Source organism: Scardinius erythrophthalmus (assembly GCF_964197995.2).
Source record: "Scardinius erythrophthalmus genome assembly, chromosome: 3".
NCBI classification, from domain to species: domain Eukaryota; kingdom Metazoa; phylum Chordata; class Actinopteri; order Cypriniformes; family Leuciscidae; genus Scardinius; species Scardinius erythrophthalmus.
In genome coordinates this window covers 56,178,993-56,200,836 of record NC_138223.1, presented here as the reverse complement: position 1 = coordinate 56,200,836, position 21,844 = coordinate 56,178,993, and the positions used below count along the sequence as shown (strand labels likewise).

General features: G+C 43.7%; 1 protein-coding gene across 4 annotated transcripts in view; it reads left to right on the top strand.

Moving 5' to 3' along the window:
- LOC308687506 (glutathione hydrolase 1 proenzyme-like) overlaps positions 1-13,894 on the top strand; it is a 71,737-nt gene extending 57,843 nt beyond the window's left edge. For all 4 annotated transcript variants that reach the window (XM_081360089.1, XM_081360090.1, XM_081360091.1 and 1 more), the window contains 2 exons: positions 13,082-13,195; positions 13,307-13,894. In XM_081360089.1, coding sequence (XP_081216215.1) covers positions 13,082-13,195; positions 13,307-13,450 — 258 coding nt within the window. In that variant the 3' untranslated portion in view covers positions 13,451-13,894. The remainder of the gene's footprint in view (positions 1-13,081; positions 13,196-13,306) is intronic.
- Positions 13,895-21,844: the final 7,950 nt, after the last annotated feature.

Here is a 21,844-nt window from a genome sequence, read left to right as displayed (position 1 = left end):
TTTATCGCAGCTGAACTAGATTGATATATGAATGATTACCATAACGGGTTATGGTTCGTCATTAATACATCAATTGTTCTTATTTCAGCTCGAAGTTATGGGATAACTTTAATGGAATTAATTTAGTTATCAAACAATCTGTTTGTCCAGCAAACATTGAACGTAAGATTAACTTAACTCTCAAGGAAAATTATCCTTACAACCACGAGAAAGAGTATCTTTTCCAGGCCTTGAAAAGACACCTTTCTGTGTTTGTAAAATTAGGTTACTTAAATCGTACCAAGATAAAGCATATAGCTAAGATCGAACATTTCAGGGACTAAGTAATATGGGCAATTAAATCAGAGTCAGTCAAGGGCATATGGAATTTAATAATACATCGAACTAAGGAATATATCAAACTACACAATACACACGGATTATATGTATGTACATAAAATACAGTTAAACAATACAAGATAACGAATAACAGTGAGAGAGAATGAAATGATCAGAGTTAGAAAAAGATAGAATGACAGAAAGGGATGAGAGATGAGATCGGAAGGGAAAGCAAAAATCTCTGCGATCAGAGATCGCAGTTGGCTATGGCAAAAACACAGACAGTAACCCTTAAGACACAACAAAGAAATCACATTAAAAGTTCAATTCAATAATCGATACTTGCATATGGTTCTGTTTGTATGAGGAAGGAAGGCAGGGTCCTGCGTGTCTTTAAGAGCAGCGTGAGTCGTGTGAGGGGAGGCGTGCGCGTGCTGTGTCTTCCATGCGAGCGCGAGCGCGGGAGGTTCAAATAGTCTCTTTCTTTAAGGTGCAGTTGCCGGGAATGATTCAGGCTAAATTCATTCAGCTCGTGAATGAACCGAGGCGAATAGGAAAACGAAACTAGACTATAGAAAAACATAAAAGAAACAAAAGAAAAGAAAAGAGAAGCAGGCCGAAGCCGGTCCGGACTTGGGTTTCCAGAGTTTTTGGAGGAGGGAGAAGAGAGAAAAGAAACTGAAGGTTTTGGCTTTTATCAGTGTCCCGTGTACCGTCCCCTTTCTCTGGATGACGAATCAGTTTAGAGCAGGAAGATTGTCCTGGTGTGTTAATGCCGCCCGACCCTCGTGTGGAATCACGAGGGGCAAAATGTGATATTATGCTCGGGGAATTAAAACGCATGGAACCATAACGTTTATCACAGTCTCTTATCAAAAATCTTCTTCTTCATGCCCAGGGGATCAAAATAACACTAAGAACGACTATTGACAAGGATAGCAACATAGAGATACATTATTTGTGGACACAAAGGCAGTTTAAGATTACATTACTGTAATTCAAAAACACAACTACTCTAATATCATTCTGGGGAACATGCAAATCACCCAGAACACTCTTTACACAGTTGTAATAGTTGGTAAAATGAGATTTTACTAGTGGAAGTCCATATATGGTAGTGTGCGTGTCTGCGTGTATCTGTGAGGTCAGCATCGGTTGCATCTCGTGGTGCATACCACGTGAGGGGTTGGGGGCTATTTGAAAATGTGTTACTCGGCAAAAACAAAGGTAGTTCTGTGGGCAGACTAACTTGACAGCCTGAGGCGTCATATAATTTTGCTGAGAGAAGCAAGATAGTCCTAGTTGTCCAAAACAACTGAATGGGGTAAGTCTTGTAATTTTGCCTTCAGTACACAAAGGACAAACGTTAGACACAGTAAGGGAATTGTGGTCGCAGCACGTGATAGTATGAGAAACAAACAGGGGCCTGTTCGTTTATTTCATTAAGTCGTGTAAAACATTAACCAGGGCCTGCTTGTAGACACTTGTGTCAGAAAGCTAGTCAACTAGGCCTTTCTGGGTATATGCTCATAGGTGTTTTAGCATGAGAGAAACAATCAGGATTCGCTAATTCAGAGCATCTGGCCGGATAGACTGTCAGTGTCGTTACAAAAATCAAAAGTTAACATTATTTATGTTAACATTATTTAATGCACAATGAATGAAGTTAACAAACATGACCAATCAAGTGTTTGTATTAAATAACATTCACAAACATTAATTAATGTTGTAAAAATATACTGTTCACTCAATGTGTTGATGTTAGATGGGCATTAAGTAATGTTATGAATGGTATCTTATTGTAGTGTTACCAAATACAGGAGATAAAACGTGTTTTATTTGACTTGGCTGTACTTTTATATAATCCAAAACTGCATTCATATTTAATTTTAAAAGGGCTTTTTAAACCTGCTAAGAGTTATCCAGCCAAGAATAAGCCTAGAACAGCTTTTCTGATGGACTGATATTAATGACATGATGACGGCTTTTTATTTCATTTCTCATCTCCATAAATATATCTAAAGCTAATGCAAGGGCTAGAAATCAATTAATTCTTTGCTGATACTTCCTCGTCATCATGAAGAGCGCAGTTCGCACCGCGTCTGTCGCAACCAACATAGGCGCGCCTGGAAAAACGAGCGCGCCGTTCGCTTCTATTATTGCGCGCTTGCCGCGCGCCTACATTTGAAATCTGCACGCGCAAAAATCACGCTATGTGAACGATCCCTTATGGCAACGTGACATTAGCCTAATCCAAAATATTTCCGTGTCATTTCCTCCTTTCTTATCAACAAGTGGATTTACAGCCGGAGGAAACGCAGCTTTTTGATATAAAGTTTTTCTTGTTCCCGAATACAAATATTTTTTTAAGTATTTGTTCGAAATAAGTATTCGTAAAAAACATTATTTGTGCCTTTCCGAATACCGTATTCGGGTTTGGCTCCACCCCTAGTAAGCATACACGCTGGACGATGGAAAGGTCAGCAAGAGCAAAAGTCACTGCAAAAGCGAGGCACAAGGCAGGCAAAAAGCAGGCAAAAAGCAACACATAGGTGCTTGTCATTGGGTTATAAGTGTGTCCATCTGACCCGTCCTTCCTAGTGCGACAGCCAATCAGATATTGTCTTGGGCGGGACCTATGCCCTGTTCTCCGGTTCTTGCATGTAATTAGCGTAATGTCCACGTGATCACGTGTGCCCAAACTCCTGAGAGTTTAGTTAAACGCTTTAATAAGCAAACTTAATAGTTTAAATATGGTGCATCCTACACACATCTACTTTATATCAAAATTCTAGAAATCATTTACCCATCAAGTAGGTACCAAAATACATATACTTCTCATAGTTGAGGTGGAAGTAAATAAGGATTTAGCTGTGATAAGTGTTTAACACACAAAATTAACTTCAGTAATATACAGCATACATAATACAGAGAATACACATGTATGAGGCAACTTCTGGTGATTAGTTCCTATAACTGAGGTAGAAAACCTTACAAATAGGCTGTAATGAAAGTTAAACACACAGAAAGAACTCCACAGGTTATATAAAACATACATGATACTTAAGATATATGTGAGGTAATACTGGTGATCAGTTCAGCTTATTGGAAGCAATTTTTAGACCGTTGTTTGTATTAAACCACAAGTGGGTTAATTTCAGTCTATTGGTTTTGGAGACAAAAGTCTCTGGAATTTACAACTGCAGAAAGGAGGTGTCCCCTGGTTTAGGGTTTGTGGTGATTCTGGGCCATAGGAATGCTTTAGCATCCTTCGTTTCCTGATAAGGCTGTGGATTTATGTATTTGGGTCACCACAGGGTTTCTTGGCCATTTGGTCTTAAGTTTGGGGAACAAAGGAATCTTTTCCTGCTGTCCTGGCATCGCTGGTATGAGATTAGACACGCACAACAAGGGGAAGGGGGGGTGACATCTCCTTTAGCCATCTCGGCACCATGACTGTGTTTTATGACTTACTAATGGTTCACCGGGGAATCGTTCCGAACTGTGGAATGTGGTGTTGGGTTCATATGAAATGGACTGTTCAAGGATAATCCTACAATTGAAAATGTTTGGTTTGAAGTTACCATTATAGAGTACCATTATATACCATTATATAGTGTTTGCTTTAGTTGGGATGCTGACCCTTCACTTTAAAACATTAGTTTTTCACTGGCTGATTGAACTGTGTTTTTGCATACGTGCATACACACGGTTTGTGAATGATTGTGGTTCTGTTGATTATAAAAAAAAAATCATCATATAGCCTGTTCATTTACTAAATCTCTTTCAGTTTTTAATCCTGTATCAAAAGTGTTATATTACCACCAGTACGAAACTACAGTAATAAGTTACGATAATCATTGTTTTAACACATAATGCACTGCCTACAAAAGAAACGTACTCGGTTACTAACGTAACCTCGGTTCTCTCTAGAAGAGGGAACGAGTACTGCGTTTTATCAAAACGCTACGGGAAAAGTCTCTTTTCACGAAACACTGAAGCAAAAAATTATACTTTAATTTTCATATATGTAAAACGCGTTGCGGCAGCAGCAGACAGCTATGGCGAGACGGCTTGCTCGCTCATTGGCTGCTCTGCGGCAACTGCTTAAGCCTATCGAGCGAGGCCTGAGATGACGTCAGGCCAATGAGGGCGCTTCGCGCCCTCCTCGCCACTTCCCGCCGAAACGGGCGTGGCTTACCTCTATAAAAGGAGCTCGAGAAGGCTGACTCACTTGATTTTGATCGCCGAAGCGAACCAGAGTGAACCGTACGCACGGCAGAGAACGCAGTACTCGTTCCCTCTTCTAGAGAGAACCGAGGTTACGTTAGTAACCGAGTACGTTCTCTTACGAGAGTCCTCTCGTACTGCGTTTTATCAAAACGCTACGGGAACCCCTTGCAAAACGCCGTGCGTGCTGGGATAAAAAAACACTGATCACAGGAAGCTATTTCAGGCATACAGTGCATAATCACCAGATTGACTCACACAGAGTCAGGGAATAAGGGTGGGAGCCTTAATTCCCTAAACTGTAGCGTCGTAGAATAGACATGTCCACAGACGCAAGTATAACATCACATAGACAGGGTAGGGAACCTGAACTAATGCGGAAAATGTGGGTCTTACACAGTTCTGCCCAAGATAGTCGGTAGCGCATTGCGCATGAGTTTCAGCGGTCTGACTAGACGGCTGAACAGATTACACCGACAAAAGCTTAGCCTGCAAGGCGGGAACCTCTAGGTTATAAAACCTGATAAATGTAGACGGCGAGGCCCAGCCTGCCGCCGTACATATATCCTGTAGGGAAATCCCGCTGGACCAAGCCCACGAAGAAGCAACGCTTCTCGTAGAGTGCGCTCTGACTCCCAACGGGCATGGAATGCCCTTGGCAGTATAAGCCAGCGCTATGGCGTCAACTATCCATCTGGATAGACTTTGTTTCGAAACAGCCATTCCTTTGGAACGTCCGCTGAACGAGACAAAGAGCTGCTCTGTCTGTCTGAAGACAGCAGAGCGGGACATATAAGCTCTTAAAGCCCTAACAGGGCAAAGAAAACTCGAGTCCCCTTCCTCACTCGATGCCGGCAGGGCAGCCAGGGAAATGACCTGAGCCCGAAAAGGCGTGTTGAGGGATTTCGGCACATAGCCGTGCTTAGGTTTGAGTATGACTTTAGAGTCATTAGGACCAAACTCCAAGCACGCCGGGCTCACAGAGAGCGCGTGCAGGTCACCTATGCGCTTCACTGAAGCGAGAGCCATCAAAAACACTGTTTTGAAAGACAAATGTTTGAGGCTAATAGACTGGATAGGCTCGAAAGGGGCACCTTTCATGGCCGCCAGGACCGTAGAAAGGTCCCACAAAGGAACTGAAGGAGGTCTGGGCGGATTCAGTCTCCTAGCTCCCCTGAGGAAGCGGATGACTAAATCATTCCTTCCCAGCGACTGACCCAGCGTTGAACCAAAGAACGCTGAAATAGCCGCCACATACACTTTGAGCGTGGAAGGGGATCTGCCCTTATCCAACAGCTCTTGTAGGAAGGAGAGAACCTCCGTTACCTCACATTCGAGGGGTGAAATGCTCCGAGCTGTACACCAGCCGGAGAAAACCGACCACTTTGAAGCATAAAGCCGCCGTGTCGACGGCGCTCTAGCCTGAGTGATGGTATTCACGACTCCCTCTGTGAGACCAACGGGTATCCGTTGAGCACCCACACATGAAGGGACCACAGTTCCGGGTGTGGGTGCCAAATCGAGCCCCCGGCCTGCGAGAGGAGATCTCTCCTCAACGGCAGTGGCCATGGAGCGATATCTGCCAACTGCATCAGAACTGGGAACCATATCTGGTTCTCCCAGAACGGAGCTACAAGCAAGACTGGGCATTTCGTTTCCCTGACCCGTTCCAGCACCTGTGGCAGGAGGGAGACGGGGGGAAAAGCGTATAACGGGCAGCGCGGCCACCTTCGGGACAGCGCGCTGTCGGTCTTTGAAAAGAACGCGGGGCAGTGCGCGTTTTCGCGGGACGCGAAAAGGTCCACCTCCGCTCTGCCGAATCTCTCCCACAACAGCCGGACTGTTTGTGGGTGTAGAGACCATTCGCCCGGGGGAACATTGTTCCTGGACAGTCTGTCTGGGCCCACATTCTGAAGCCCAGGTACATGCACTGCTCTCAGCGAGCGTAAGTTGTGCTGAGCCCATAATAGGAGGCGTTTCGCCAGCCTGTACAGGGATATGGATTTCAGACCGCCCTGGCGATTTATGTAGGACACCACAGCCATGTTGTCCGAACGGACTATGACGTGTTCGTCCTTGATGTGGGGACAAAAACGCGTCATCGCGTTGTGCACTGCCATCATTTCTAGGCAGTTTATGTGTTGGAGCTTTTCTCGTTCCGACCACAGGCCGAAGAACGGTCTGCCCTCAAGCAGAGCTCCCCATCCCGAGGTGGATGCGTCTGTCGACACCATCCTCACTCTCGAGGAAGTCCCCAGGCTTACACCCGATTGGTACCTGTCGTCCGCCGTCCAAGGCGCCAGGGCTGAAACACAGCTCAGATCGACCTTGAGGCGTAATCGACCGGTCGCCCACGCTCTGCGCGGTACCCGCGTTTTCAACCAGAACTGCAGCGGGCGCATGCGGAGCAAGCCCAGCTGGAGAACTGACGATGCTGAAGCCATGAGACCCAGCATCTTTTGAAACTTCCTGAGCGGGGTGACAGCGCCGCGGCGGAAAGACCTCGCCGCGCGCTGAATGATCAACACGCGCTGTGGTGACAGCCGCGCTGTCATAGACTGTGAGTCCAGAACAACGCCCAGAAACAAAATCGTTTGACTGGGGTTCAATGAACTCTTTGTCCAGTTGACTGTGATACCAAGATTCTCGAGGTGATCGAGTAAAATGGTTCTGTGCTCCACGAGCTGTGATCGTGATTGAGCTAGGATCAACCAGTCGTGCAAATAGTTCAGCACTCGCATGCCTCTGAGTCTGAGAGGAGCGAGCGCTGCTTCCATGCATTTCGTAAATGTACGGGGTGCTAGGGACAAGCCGAATGGCAGGACTGTATACTGGTATGTCTGACCCCGAAGGCAAATCTCAAGTATCGCCTGTGGTGTGACGCTATCTGTATTTGAAAATACGCGTCCTTCAGATCTATCGACATGAACCAGTCTTCTCGGCGAACATGCGCGAGAATTTTGCTGGTTGTGAGCATTTTGAAACTGCGTTTCACTAATACTCTGTTCAGCCGTCTTAGATCCAGTATGGGTCTGATACCGCCGTCCTTTTTGGGGACTAGAAAGTATCTGCTGTATAGTCCCCCTTCGCTTAGAGCTGGGGGAACGCACTCTATCGCCCCTTTGCTTATCAGTTTTGATATTTCGGCTCGAAGTAGGTGAGCTACTTCCAACGAAACTGTAGTTTCGACGCGCGCTATGAAGCGGGGAGGGCGTCGACAAAACTGTAGCGAGAAGCCTCTCTTTATAATGCCTAGCACCCAGTCCGAAACCCCTGGGAGCGCTGCCCATGCTTCTGCATGGCTGGCTAGGGGCTGGATACGGAGCGCGCTCTGATCGCCGTGCGACAGAGGCGCTTCGGGCGATACAAACATAGGCGTTATGCCTGTGGCATTTGAGGCGGGGCGCGCGCTTAATACAGCGGGCGAAACGCTCGTCCTCGACCTTACTACAGTGCTTAGCTGAGTGAGGGAGGACTGAGAAAGTCTCATAGGACCCATGTGAGCGAGTAGATGTGGGCTGGGAGCGGGCACATTTACTGCTTTGGGCGCGGCGTCTGCCTGAGCAGAGCGCGCGCTCACAGTTCTCGTTTTTACAGAGAGCCTGTGATGTGTTAGACATAGTGTTCGTGGGCACTGGGAAGTGGGCACTCTCACTATGCTGGAAGCGCAACCGACCTGAGTCGATTTTATGTGCGCGGGCCCTAAGTGTAGGGCTGTGCTTATGTGTAGTGATGGGCACTGAGGAGTGGGCATCGAGACTACACTTATAGCACCATCGGCCGTGGCCGGGACACCAGAAAATACACTCTTTTTGAGATTTATCTGGGTAGCCGTGAGAACGGCTTTTGTGTGCAGGCAAGCGGGCAGCAGTGCGGGCTTGCTCTCTGCAGAAAACACTGGAACAGTCGCAAATCTTGGGACTGAAACAGTGGGGCGCTTGGGTGAGAGGCCGGCCGCAACGGGACTCACACACCTGCGCTTTCCTAGGCTTGCTAGGACTTCTTCGGCACTTCCGGTTTTACCACAATCCTCGATCGCGGCCCGCGCGAAGAGGGGCGCCGGGCGCTGGACCGAGAGCGGGGCCTCGAGCTGCGCTGTTGTGGCTGCTGCGAAGAGGCGGCCGAAGGCGGGGGCTGAGGCTGAGAGCTCCGCGGAGTCCGTTTGTCACTAACCGCTGCAGAACCGGAGCGCTTCGGCAGGAAGTGCTTGAAGGCTTGAGACGCTTTCTGGGCCTCGGTAAATCTCTCCACGAACTCGGAGAGAGAAGAACCAAAAAGGCCGGTGGAAGACAGCGGGGCATCGAGAAACGCAGTGCGCTCGGAATCGGCCATCTCCGTGAGCGTCAGCCATAAGTGCCTCTCAGCGACAGTGGCAGAAGCCATACACCGTCCCATGGCTTGTGCGGCGGCTTTAGTAGCTCGGAGCGTGAGATCTGAAGCGCTCCTTAAATCCGCGATGCAGATAGCGTCAGGTCCCATCTCGTCCAGCTTACGGAGGAGATCACCCTGGTAAATCTGCAGCGTAGCCATGGTGTGTAGCGATGACGCGGCCTGCCCAGCGGCGGAGAAGATTCGCGCGAGCAGCGTCGACGTCATGCGGCAGGCTTTAGAAGGCAACACCGGTTTAGTCCACCGTCCAGCAGAGGGCGGGCAAAGGTGGGTAGCTATCGCCTGTTCCACCGGCGGAAGAGAGAGGTAGCCTCGGTCTTTGGCATTATCCAGAGAGGAAAATGCGGGTGACACAGATGAGCGCGTCCGCGCAGAGTAGGGCGCGTTCCAAGCCTTCGCAACTTCTTCATGTAACTCAGGAAGAAAAGGAGCGGGCTTAGATTCCGGAGAAGTGCGCTCACCAGGGAGGAAGCTACCATCCAGCCGGGTTCGAGAGGGGGGCTCCGGCGCAGACCACTCGAGGCCGAGGCTCGCCGCGGCCAGCGCGAGTACTCGCATGAGCTCCGTCTCGATGTTGGCTCTCGTTGAGGGCTTGCGGGCAGGAGGCGCGAGATCCTCAAAGCTCGCCCAATCCTCGCTGCCTGAAGCTAGCAGAGAGCAGGAATCCTTCTCCCCCGACGCGGCCTCTGAACCGACTTCCTCTGATGAAGCGGCGGCAGACTGCGGGCGCTGGGCATCAGGAAGTGATTCGAGAGAGGCCGGTGAAGCTGGCGGGCGAACCGGCGAGCTTGGTCGGGCTGGAGCGGGTTCCGGGACCCGCTGCGAGCGGCGCTTCTTACGGCGCGGCATCGCGGCGGTGAATGCAGGCTTGGAAAAGGATGCCAGGCGAGTCCTCAGAGTCACCATCGGCAAAAGCTCGCAGTGAGGGCATCCGCCGTCAGCGAGCGCGAGCGCTGCATGGTCCTCACCCAGGCAGGAAACACAGATGACGTGCTTGTCTCCCTCGGTGAGTGGGGCTCGGCACGAGCCGCAGGAAGGCATCTTTAAAAAGACGCAGCTCTTTTAGGGGTGAGTGTTGCAGAGAACACACACACACACACAGAAAAGCAATAGTAATGAAAAGGATATAGGCGTCGGAAAGCGCAGCAGGTACGGCTGTAGAAGGCGGCGTTGGCCAGCGGCTTCGAGGGCTCGTCCCGCTGATGTGCTTGCTTCAAACGACGCTGCTTCCGTGATCCAGCGATGCGTGCGCTTCGCTGAAGAGATTAAAATCAAGTGAGTCAGCCTTCTCGAGCTCCTTTTATAGAGGTAAGCCACGCCCGTTTCGGCGGGAAGTGGCGAGGAGGGCGCGAAGCGCCCTCATTGGCCTGACGTCATCTCAGGCCTCGCTCGATAGGCTTAAGCAGTTGCCGCAGAGCAGCCAATGAGCGAGCAAGCCGTCTCGCCATAGCTGTCTGCTGCTGCCGCAACGCGTTTTACATATATGAAAATTAAAGTATAATTTTTTGCTTCAGTGTTTCGTGAAAAGAGACTTTTCCCGTAGCGTTTTGATAAAACGCAGTACGAGAGGACTCTCGTAAGAGAACAGAGATACAGCATCTTGTAGAAATACAGAGATATCAAAAATCTGCATATGTCTCTCATCAATGGTGGCAATAATTTATTTTTATTTATTTATTCATGCAGGAGTGCATGCTGGGAGTTTTATACTATTCTGGAACCCAGGATGCATTGCGACATGAAACTTTTGATTGTCACCATTGTTGAGATTCATGTGCTGATTGTTGATGTCTGTTTGTGTCTGAGTCAAGCAGGTGGACAAAATGTTTTAATGCACTACATTATTTCACTTTTCTTTAGAATAACTGATTACAGAAACATTGCTGTATTTCACGTTGTAGATTAACAGATATGATTAATATGAAATACCCTTAATCCAAATCTTATACACTGGTTATTGATTTATAACAGTTAAATGAACAAAGTAAAATGTTATCTTACAGTGTTGGTTATGCTTTGACATAATCATGCTGTGATCTGAAAAAGGAAACTTATTGAGATAGTTTGGTTTAACTTGTTAGCTGCAGTTTAGTGATTCTTCAGCCTATGATTATCAGTACTTTACTTATAATTCTAAATATTTAATAAACATTGTTCTGATCAAAAGACATTCAGATAAATTCATTTAAAACACAGACATCAATAATCAGCCTGTGAATCTCAACAATGGTGACAATAATAAAGCATGTTGCAGTGGCTGCCACCAATCACAACTCATTAATGGCTCCCATCATGCATTGCGGTATGAATAAATTATGATCTGAATTGTCTATGTAATTTACTTTTCCTAATTGAATATTCTGCTCCTCACCATTGTTGAGATGCATAGACTGAATCTTTACATCTGTGTGTGCCTAAAAGAATGATTTTTTTTTAAATAACTTTTAAGAAAACCTTTATATTATATAAAAAATTCTGGGCATTTATGCAGATTCACTAACCAACAACATAAATCGAAGTCAGAAAGAAGGATTTTAATGAGTTCAGTGATCAAGCACAAATGATGATTGTCATAACATAACCAACACCATCAGATCACTTTTTTCTTTGTTCAACTGGTGATTATAATTCAGAAACAACAGACAAACAAAATCTAAAGTTAATAATATATGGGTCAAGAGTCCAACTAAAGCAACCATTGATCGTCATAACGGTAACTTACAATTTGAGATTTTCTCCTTCAGTGATTCTGCTTGTTAACATCAGGTGTCTTCAATAATGTTCAATCATCACTAAATTAATCACTTAATTATCTCATTAACTTAAACACTCTTGAGTGTGGACTCATACACTCCCAGGAGTGTTAATTTAACACTGGAGTTTTTGCTGTGTACAAAGAGCCGTAGTTAACTGACAAGCTGAGCCATATCGCATTAAGTATCGCTGGCGATACGTCCGTGATATTAATGTGATATGGCTCAGCTTGTCAGTTAACTACGGCTCTTTGTAGTAAATGCCGCTCCATCTGAAAGCAGGTGATGGTGATTTACTACTAATCAAGGAACCGGCTTTACTGACGAGATGCGCATAACAATATCGCGATTTAAATCGCCCAGCCCTACATGTAACGTTACTTATTAAACAGGTGAGCACATTTACATAAAACTAATCAATATTATATAATTCAACAATGATAAAATGTTAGAATATGATCTGTATGTTATTCTAATGTTGATCTAGCTTACTGCTAGTCTCATACAGACAAACTAACATACTTTTCAACACATTCAAATGCAGTTTAGTGTGATAGTGTAATGTTAGACCAGCTGACCTGTGAGTAGTAATTCTGCACTCGCGTGTAGTTCGGTAGAATGAAATGTCCATATTCCTTTTATATCCGCGGGACTCGCGTCGCGTGTGGAGCTGATAGCTGTCTCTTAGCAATCTCGAACTGCTTCATATCACAGTCATGATAAAAGCATCGATGTATTCAGTCATCCATAAACATTATTAGATCGGTCGGCTTGACGTTGACGACAACATCCATAATTCTTAGCATGTGTTGCGTCATCAAACTACGCCTTTGTTATTGTAAAGAGGTTAGCGACCAATAGCGGCAAAAAATTCCATACTGTACGTTTAATCCTCCTCTGCTGAGATCTTCACAGATTTAATGTCTTCTTTTCTCTTCAGTTGATTTCATCTAAGGCTGTGTCTGAAGTCAGTTGTAGTTCTTGTGTTTCTGCTCGTCTCTTTTTCTGTTCTCTTCTTTCCTTCAGTGATTCTGCTTGTTTACAGGCTTATTAAAGATGAGATGACTCTATATGTAATATACACAGAATTTGTGGCTCAAATAAGGTCCAGTTCTGGTTTATTTCTTTGCTCTTGGCTGACATGTGGCATTGCTATGGCTTGCTTGTGGCCCAGATCTGGCAAACAGTAGTGGGCCACACAAGGGCCGTCATTCTCTGCTGCATGTGGGCCAGATCAGCATTCCACAAGTGCCAGATGTGGGCCGGATCTGCGCCGAAACAATGTTGCTATGTGGGAGTGTACTCAACAACATATTTTTGTGATTTTAAATGTATTTGTTTTTAAATGGTTTTTCCTCTCCAATTCCTCTCTCCTCTCTGTCTCATCTCAGGTGATCCTGGACTACCTGTTTTTTGACTATGACTTGAAGAAAGCTGTTAATGAACCCAGAGTTCACAATCAGTTAAACCCCAGTGAGACATTTGTTGAAGAAAACATTGATGAGGTGAGATTTTTTTCATTTGGCAACAAAAGTTTAATAAAATAATCAGAAAAAAACAGATTCACAAAGGCAATAATTATTCCAATTGTCTCTGTGTTGTGTTTGTGACTGCAGAGTGTCATTGATGGATTGAAGCTGAAGAATCACATCATAATTAAGGCGCCCTCATTAGGAAAGGTCCAGGCGGTTGTACGGCAGAGGAACAAAATCTGTGCTGAATCCGACCACAGGAAAGGTGGCCGTCCTGCTGGATACTGAGCACTGCAGAATTGTTTGTTGGGGGTGTATTTTTTGTGTGTGTAGTGTCTGGATCATGCAGTCATTCCATCTCGGGTTAGAAAACTAGGGATGAGCGCTTTAACAATTCTTTGTGAATCTTCAAAACCTTTGCGAATCATTTGTTTAAAACCAGTAATTCGGAGTGTGTATAAAACTGCCAAAGTCACATGATTTCAGTAAACAAGGCTTTGTTACATCATAACTGTTTCAAAATGATTCAAAATTGCATTGGTTTGCCACTGAACCAGGGTCTATATATGATTTTTACCTGATCTTCGATAATTTTTATTATTTTTAGACATTTAATGTCCCATGTATATAATAAAAGTGAAGTGTTCTAGTTTAATTCTCTCCCATAAGCCTAATTAATTGAGCTATTCATAAAACAAGCCCTACAATTTAATAAAATAATACATACAGTATTATATTGTATTACACACATATATCGTATTACACGTACACACACACACACACACACACACACACACAGTGACATAATTTATATGCATTTAATGAAATACAGAGGTGGGGAAATCCAGGGCCAAAGAGTAAAAGTCCTGACATATGTTTATTCCACCCATAAACTCAGTCAGCTGATTTCACTAATTAGTTCTCTCTCCTGCTGAATTAGCAAATCCAGGTGATTGGAACAAAATACTGAGGAGGACCTTTACTTTCTGAACCTGGACTTTACACCTCTGCATAGCAATGCCACATGTCAGCCAAGAGTAAAGAAATAAACCAGAACTGGACCTTATCGTAGCCAAAATAATCTGTGTATATTAAATATGGAGTAATTTCAGCCACAGCCTCAGATGAAATCAACTGAAGAGAAAAGAAGACATTAAATCGGTGAAGATCTCAGCAGAGGAGGATTAAACAACTCCACAAACAGCATTACCAGCTTCACTTATTACTAACCAGACTGACTTTATTTCTGTCAGACGTCTACAGAAGGTTTTATTGTAGGGCTGGGCGATTTAAATCGCGATATTGTTATGCGCATCTCGTCAGTAAAGCCGGTTCCTTGATTAGTAGTAAATCACCATCACCTGCTTTCAGATGAAGCGGCATTTACTACAAAGAGCCGTAGTTAACTGACAAGCTGAGCCATATCGCATTAATATCGCGGACGTATCGCCAGCGATACTTAATGCGATATCAAATCAAAATCAAATCAAATTTTATTTTTATAGCGCCTTACAACAGCCAGAAGGTGCACAAGGTGCTTTCCAGTAAAAGCATCAATAGACAACATAAAATAAAACACAAATATCAGTAAGAGTCAGAGGTTACGTGTTAAAAGCTTGTCTGAACAGATGTGTTTTCAACTGCGATTTAAAAACACTCAGCACGGTGATGCTTCGTAGGAGTGTTGGTAAAGCGTTCCACAGATTAGGGCCCTGGACGGCAAATGACCGGCCTCCAAACTTTTTATATTTGAATTTGGGGGTGACCAGAGAGGTGTGTTCAGAGGAGCGGAGAGTTCTGGATGGTTGATAAACCGTTACTAAATCAGCGAGGTAGGCCGGGGCCAGACCATTGATGGCCTTGAACATGAACAGCAGAACCTTATACTCCACCCTAAACCGCACCGGGAGCCAGTGGAGCGAGCGGAGGACTGGGGTGATGTGTGAGCGTTTGGAGGTGTTGGTGAGGAGACGTGCTGCCGCGTTTTGAACCAATTGAAGCCGATTAAGGAGTGATTGATTAAGTCCAGTGTAGAGGGCATTGCAGTAGTCTATCCTCGAGCTGATAAAGGCATGAATGGCTTTTTCAAGGTCAGCTCGGGACAAGAATGGTTTGACCTTACTGAGAAGCCTTAGCTGGTAAAAGCTCGCCTTAACAACTGCACTAATCTGTTTGTCATACTGCAAATTTTTGTCAAATATAACACCCAAGTTACGCACAGTGGGAGCAAACTGAGGTGTTAGAGGACCAAAACTGAAAGAACTGTTGTGTGAATCAGGGCTGAACAGGATGTACTCCGTCTTTCCTTCATTCAAATTAAGGAAATTCTGGGAAAGCCACTGCTTGATGTCATTAAGGCAGTTATAAAGGGGGTCAAGCGCAGAACGATTGTTCAGAATCACAGGAAGGTAGATCTGGAGGTCGTCTGCATAGAAATTAAAATGAACGTTATGATTGGAAATGAGTTGTCCAAGTGGCAGCATATAGAGAGAGAACAGAACAGGACCGAGAATGGATCCTTGAGGCACACCAGATGACAGAGGGGCAGATGAGGAGGAAAAGTCGTCAAGCATTACTGAAAAAGTTCTGTTAGTGAGATATGAGGAGAACCAATTGAGCCCTGCAAACCAACAAAATGTTGAAGACGGGAGATGAGGATGGCATGATCCACAGTGTCAAATGCAGCGGTAAGGTCCAGTAGTACCAAAACCACAGAGCTTTTACTATCCAGAGCTCCAAGAATGTCATCATGGACCCTCAGTAATGCTGATTCAGTGCTATGTCTAGACCTGAAACCGGACTGAAATTTATCACTAATGACGTGCAGTTGTAGGTGAGACTGTAGCTGGAAGGAAACAAGCTTCTCCATCAACTTAGACAGAAGTGACAGGTGAGATATTGGTCGAAAATTGGACAGTATGGTGGGATCTAGGTTGGGTTTCTTGAGCAGCGGTCTAACAATAGCGTGTTTGAGAGCAGTGGGAACAGTCCCCAAACTAAGACAGCTGTTTATGAAGGAGACAAGAAAAGGACCTACGATGTCAATAGCCTCTTTCAAAATCCTGGCAGGAACAGCGTCTAGAGGGCAGGTGGTAGGCTTCAGCTCATGGACTGCTTTTTTGACGTCCTCCAGAGTAACTGCATCAAAGTTCTCCAGCACGCATTGTGTCGCTCGGGAGGAAAAGGCAACAACAGGAGCTTGTGTGATAGTTTGCCTAACAGACGAAACCTTGTCCAAAAAGTATTGTTTGAATGCATTGCATGTATTTTCTGATACATCGTTCAAAACAACAGACACCGGATTTATGACAGAATTAATAGTGCTGAACAGGATTCCAGGGCGGTGGCTATTGCTATTGATGAGATTAGAAAGGTACTGACCTTTAGCTTCCTTCACTGCTCTCTGATAGGTGGCAAGACTGTCTCTAAACATCTCCAGTGACACCTGCAGCCTATCCTTCCATTTTCGCTCAGCCTGTCTGCACTGGCGCCTGAGGGCCCAAGTTGAATCATTGAGCCAGGGGTTCAATGGACCTTTGGTCATCTTTACCTTGTAGGGCGCAACGGAGTCCATAATCTGGGAGCAGATGGTGTGGAAGGAGGAGAGAAGAAGGTCAGGACATAGAGGTGCTGCCAATTCAGCAGTAGAGACGATGTCAGAAACCGAGAAGGCAGCAACAAAGTTATCAACTGTAGATGGAGTAATAATGCGACGACGATGGGGGGCAGTGGACGAGGGAGCAGGAGGAACAGCACAGATGTCAAACCGTATGAGAGAGTGGTCAGAGATAGGAAAATCCAGAACCTCACAGGTTGACACTATCACCCCACGAGAGATAATAAGGTCAAGGGTGTGACCTAACCTATGGGTGGGACGGGATATGGACTGGGTAAGGTCCAATGAATCTAAAAGTGCCTTAAAATCATTAGCAGGTTTATCAGAGGGGCAGCAAACGTGAATGTTAAAATCACCACAGATTAGAATATTATCAAACTTTGCCATAAACTCTGTTAGAAACTCTGAAAACTCATTTAAAAAATCCTTATTTAGCTTTGGTGGCCGGTAGATTACTGCACATAAGATAGGACAGGGTAGTGTGAGCACAAATGCTTGTAACTCAAAGCTGGAGTACCCTCTAGTGGACAGCTGGCGGCATATCAAGGACTGTCTGTGTGTAGTAGCTATCCCCCCGCCCCTACCCGTTTGCCGCGGGGTGTTTAGGAAAAGATAGCCAGAGGGGAGGAGTTCCGAAAAGGCACTGACGTCACCTGGGGGAAGCCAGGTTTCGGTGAGGAAAAACAAATCCAGATTGTAAGAGGAGATGACATCATTGAGGACAAATGTTTTATTATTGAGCGATCTGGTGTTACATAATGCCATGCGAAACGTGGTCAAGTTGACAGGCGGCGATGTCACACGAGGAATTGGACGGAGGTTTCCTTGGACGCAACCCCGGGTAGATGTTTTGACACGGCGGGGACACGGAAATTGAACGGCAGTGTTGGAATTAACCTGTTAACCTTTGCCAGTGCGCCCGCGCACTGAAGCGGTTTTTTTTTTATTTAGTTCAAATTTACTATCAGATTTAATGTTATGCCTTGACAAACTATACATCATTAAAAAGATATAAAACTCAAGTTTCAGTATTTGACCACTATTGTATTCTGAGAAACTTATAGCGACAGTTATTTCTAAATTTCTGTCAGGAGTTATGAAATGAAAAAATGAGTCGATACCTTTAATATGAATTATGCGCGTCAGCCGCTTTCATTCATAAAAAACTCCCGTGCTGTCGTCATGACAGCGATACACAAAACAACTTCCCTCAGGGCTTTAGCTCAAAAATGTGCAGATTTGGAGAAATATTGATAGATTCTCATAGGTTTACATCAGATTTCTATTGACAGGAATAATATTTATTGAATTTATACCCAAATGCGTCGATGTAATCTTTATGAGCGTTTGGCACTCTCATTTACTGGGTTTTCAATTCATACCAGAAGCCTGAGGGCGCTATAAGCACAATAATAACCCATATATGGGACATGAAGAAGAGCCATAATCATGTGACATTCCAGGACGTCACTGATACCAGAGATACACACAAAGCTAACAAGAGATAGCGCTGTATCATGCAGATACAGATATTTTGAAGACAATAAACATGATTGCAATGATATTCGAGTTACCTGTGTTTTTCAAGCCACGCCAGGTATTTTAATAATAATAGATTATATGTATAATGTAATGCTAATCTATAGACCATCATTGTGCAGAATATGATCAAATAGTATATTTTCTGTCAGATTTTTTTTATCTGATGTCAAATTAGATCACAGAAGATTATTTAAAACACTTCACTTGCGTTTTAAAGTAAGTTTGAAGCACAAACATGGTTTTAATCTCATAAATTGTTATGTATTGATGGTGTGCTAAGCTAACATGCTAGCTAGCTCTAGGTGCTTCTATCTTGAAAAAAATGAACTAAATACAGAGTTTTAGACTTATCATCTTCAGATTTTAAACATAAAATGTTTAGACATGTGGCTTTAGCTGTAGTGCATTTCTAGATTGTTACAGGGTCAACTTCAATTTTATTTTCATGAAGATGTTTCATAAAAATAAATTTCTAATAACTTTACAAAACTTTAAAGCTATTTATAAAAAAAAAAATCATTATGACAATAATTAATTCTACATTTACAATAAACTGCCAGGTGTCAGCTTTCAAATGAGATCATACTTGTGCTTTTAGTGCAAAGGGTTCATGAACTGTATCTGTTTCAGTGTGGGTATGTCATTTCTGGGGATTTTTCAAAAGTGGGCTTGCAGCTTAACAGGTTAACCGGCCGCAGCCATCGGTAGCATTCCCACGATCTTCTAGCACTGCCTAGTCCTGATTGATTTCCAGTCCTCGGCGACAGAGAATCCAGGTGAGTCCTCAGCCTGACATGTAACCCCCTTCTCCGACCGCGTCTTCTGCGACACTTACTGCCTGGTAGCAGACAGACAGGGCGTCTCAGGTAAGAAGGAATTAATGTCAGCAGTGGCGGTGGTGGTTTGAAGGACTGGGCATTTAGGAGGCGATTAGTTGTAAAACGCAATTCCAGCAGCGTAGTGCGATCATAAACAATAATCGGCGAGACGGTAGCCAAAACAAAACATGAAAAAACAGAGAAGCAAGTGGCAAGCCAAACATAGCGGCGCCATCTTCCATAGATGGATCAGCTTGTCAGTTAACTACGGCTCTTTGTACACAGCAAAAACTCCAGTGTTAAATTAACACTCCTGGGAGTGTATGAGTCCACACTCAAGAGTGTTTAAGTTAATGAGATAATTAAGTGATTAATTTAGTGATGATTGAACATTATTGAAGACACCTGATGTTAACAAGCAGAATCATTGAAGGAGAAAATCACAAATTGTAAGTTACCGTTATGACGATCAATGGTTGCTTTAGTTGGACTCTTGACCCATATATTATTAACTTTAGATTTTGTTTGTTTGTTGTTTCTGAGTTATAATCACCAGTTGAACAAAGAAAAAAGTGATCTGATGGTGTTGGTTATGTTATGACAATCATCATTTGAACTTGATCACTGAACTCATTAAAATCCTTCTTTCTGACTTCGATTTATGTTGTTGGTTAGTGATTCTGCATAAATGCCCAGCATTTTTGATATAATATAAAGGATTTCTTAAAAGTTGTTTAAAAAAATAAAAAACCTTACTTTTAGGCACACACAGACGTCAAGATTCAGTCTATGCATCCCAACAACGGCGACGAGCAGAATATTAAATTAGGAAAAGTAAATTATATAGACAATTCAGATCATAATTTATTCATACCGCAATGCATGATGGGAGCCATTAATGAGTTGTGATTGGTGGCAGCCACTGCAACATGCTTTATTATTGTCACCATTGTTGAGATTCACAGGCTGATTATTGATGTCTGTGTTTTAAATGAATTTATCTGAATGTCTTTTGATCAGAACAATGTTTATTAAACATTTTGAATTATAAGTACTGATAATCATAGGCTGAAGAATCACTAAACTGCAGCTAACAGTTTAAACTAAACTATCTCAATAAGTTTCCTTTTTCAGATCACAGCATGATTATGTCAAAACATAACCAACACTATCAGATCACACTTTACTTTGTTCATTTAACTGTTATAAATCAATCACAGCAGACAAACAACAGTAAAAAATATAGTAAACATGTAATGGTCAAGACCCCAACTAAAGCAACTACCCATCACCTTAATGGTAACTTACAATTTGTGATTTTCTCCTTCAGTGATTCTGCTTGTTAACATCAGGTGTCTTCAATAATGCTCAACAATCACTTAATTAATCTCTTAATTATCTCATTAACTTTAACACTCTTGAGTGTGGACTCATATACACATTCACAGCCCCAGGAGTGTTAATTTAACACCGCTCCATCTGAAAGCCGGAGATGGCGATTTTCTAGTAATCAAGGGAACCGGCTTTACTGATGAGATGCGCATAACAATATCGCGGTGAAGATCGCCCAGCCCTACTTCAGTGTTAATTTTAACACCCTGTAGTGTGGACACATATGTACACTGAGGAGTGTTAATTTAACACTGGGGATTTTGCTGTGTATGCATCTCAACAATGGTGACGAGCAGAATATTCAATTAGGAAAAGTAAATTACATAGACAATTCAGATCATAATTAATTCATACCGCAATGCATGATGGAAGCCATTAATGAGTTGTGATTGGTGGCAGCCACTGCAACATGCTTTATTATTGTCACCATTGTTGAGATTCACAGACTGATTATTGATGTCTGTGTTTTAAATTAATTTATCTGAATGTCTTTTGATCAGAACAATGTAGAATCACTATGCTGTAGAATCACTAAATTGCAGCTAACAAGTTAAACCAAACTATTTCAATAAGTTTCTTTTTTCAGATCATAGCATGATTATGTCAAAACATAACCAACACTATAAAATTACATTTTACTTTGTTCATTTAACTGTTATAAATCAATAACAGCAGACAAACAACAGTAAATATTAAAGAAGACATATAATGGTCTAGAGCCCAACTAAAGCAAACACCCATCACCTTAATGGTAACTTACAATTTGTGATTTTCTTCTTCAGTGATTCTGCTTGTTAACATCAGGTGTCTTCAATAATGCTCAATCATCACTAAATTAATCACTTAATTATCTCCTCAGCCCTAAATGCCGCTTCATCTGAAAGCAGGTGATGGTGATTTACTACTAATCAAGGAACCGCCTTTACTGACGAGATGCGCATAACAATATCGCGATTTAAATCGCCCAGCCCTAAATTAGGCCTATTATATTCGTATTCTTTACTGTGGTAAAGTAAAAAAACGCTGTAGGACAGATAGCCTACATTTGTACTTGCATGTCAAATTCTTTTTAACACAGTTTGTGCTTGTTATATTAGACAAGGCGCGTCAAGTTTGGTTGTAAAGCGCGTTTCACACGCGCGGGTGATTTTTAGTTTCACTTTCTCTGGCAGCGCAATCTCAAACATAGCTTACCCACTAAGCAAAATGATGTCCGAAAGACGTCTTTTCAATGTCTTTGTTACAAAAATCGGACGTTGAAAAGACGTCCACTGAGGGGTCTAGAATGAAAGTTGTTATGACGTCTTTTTTCGA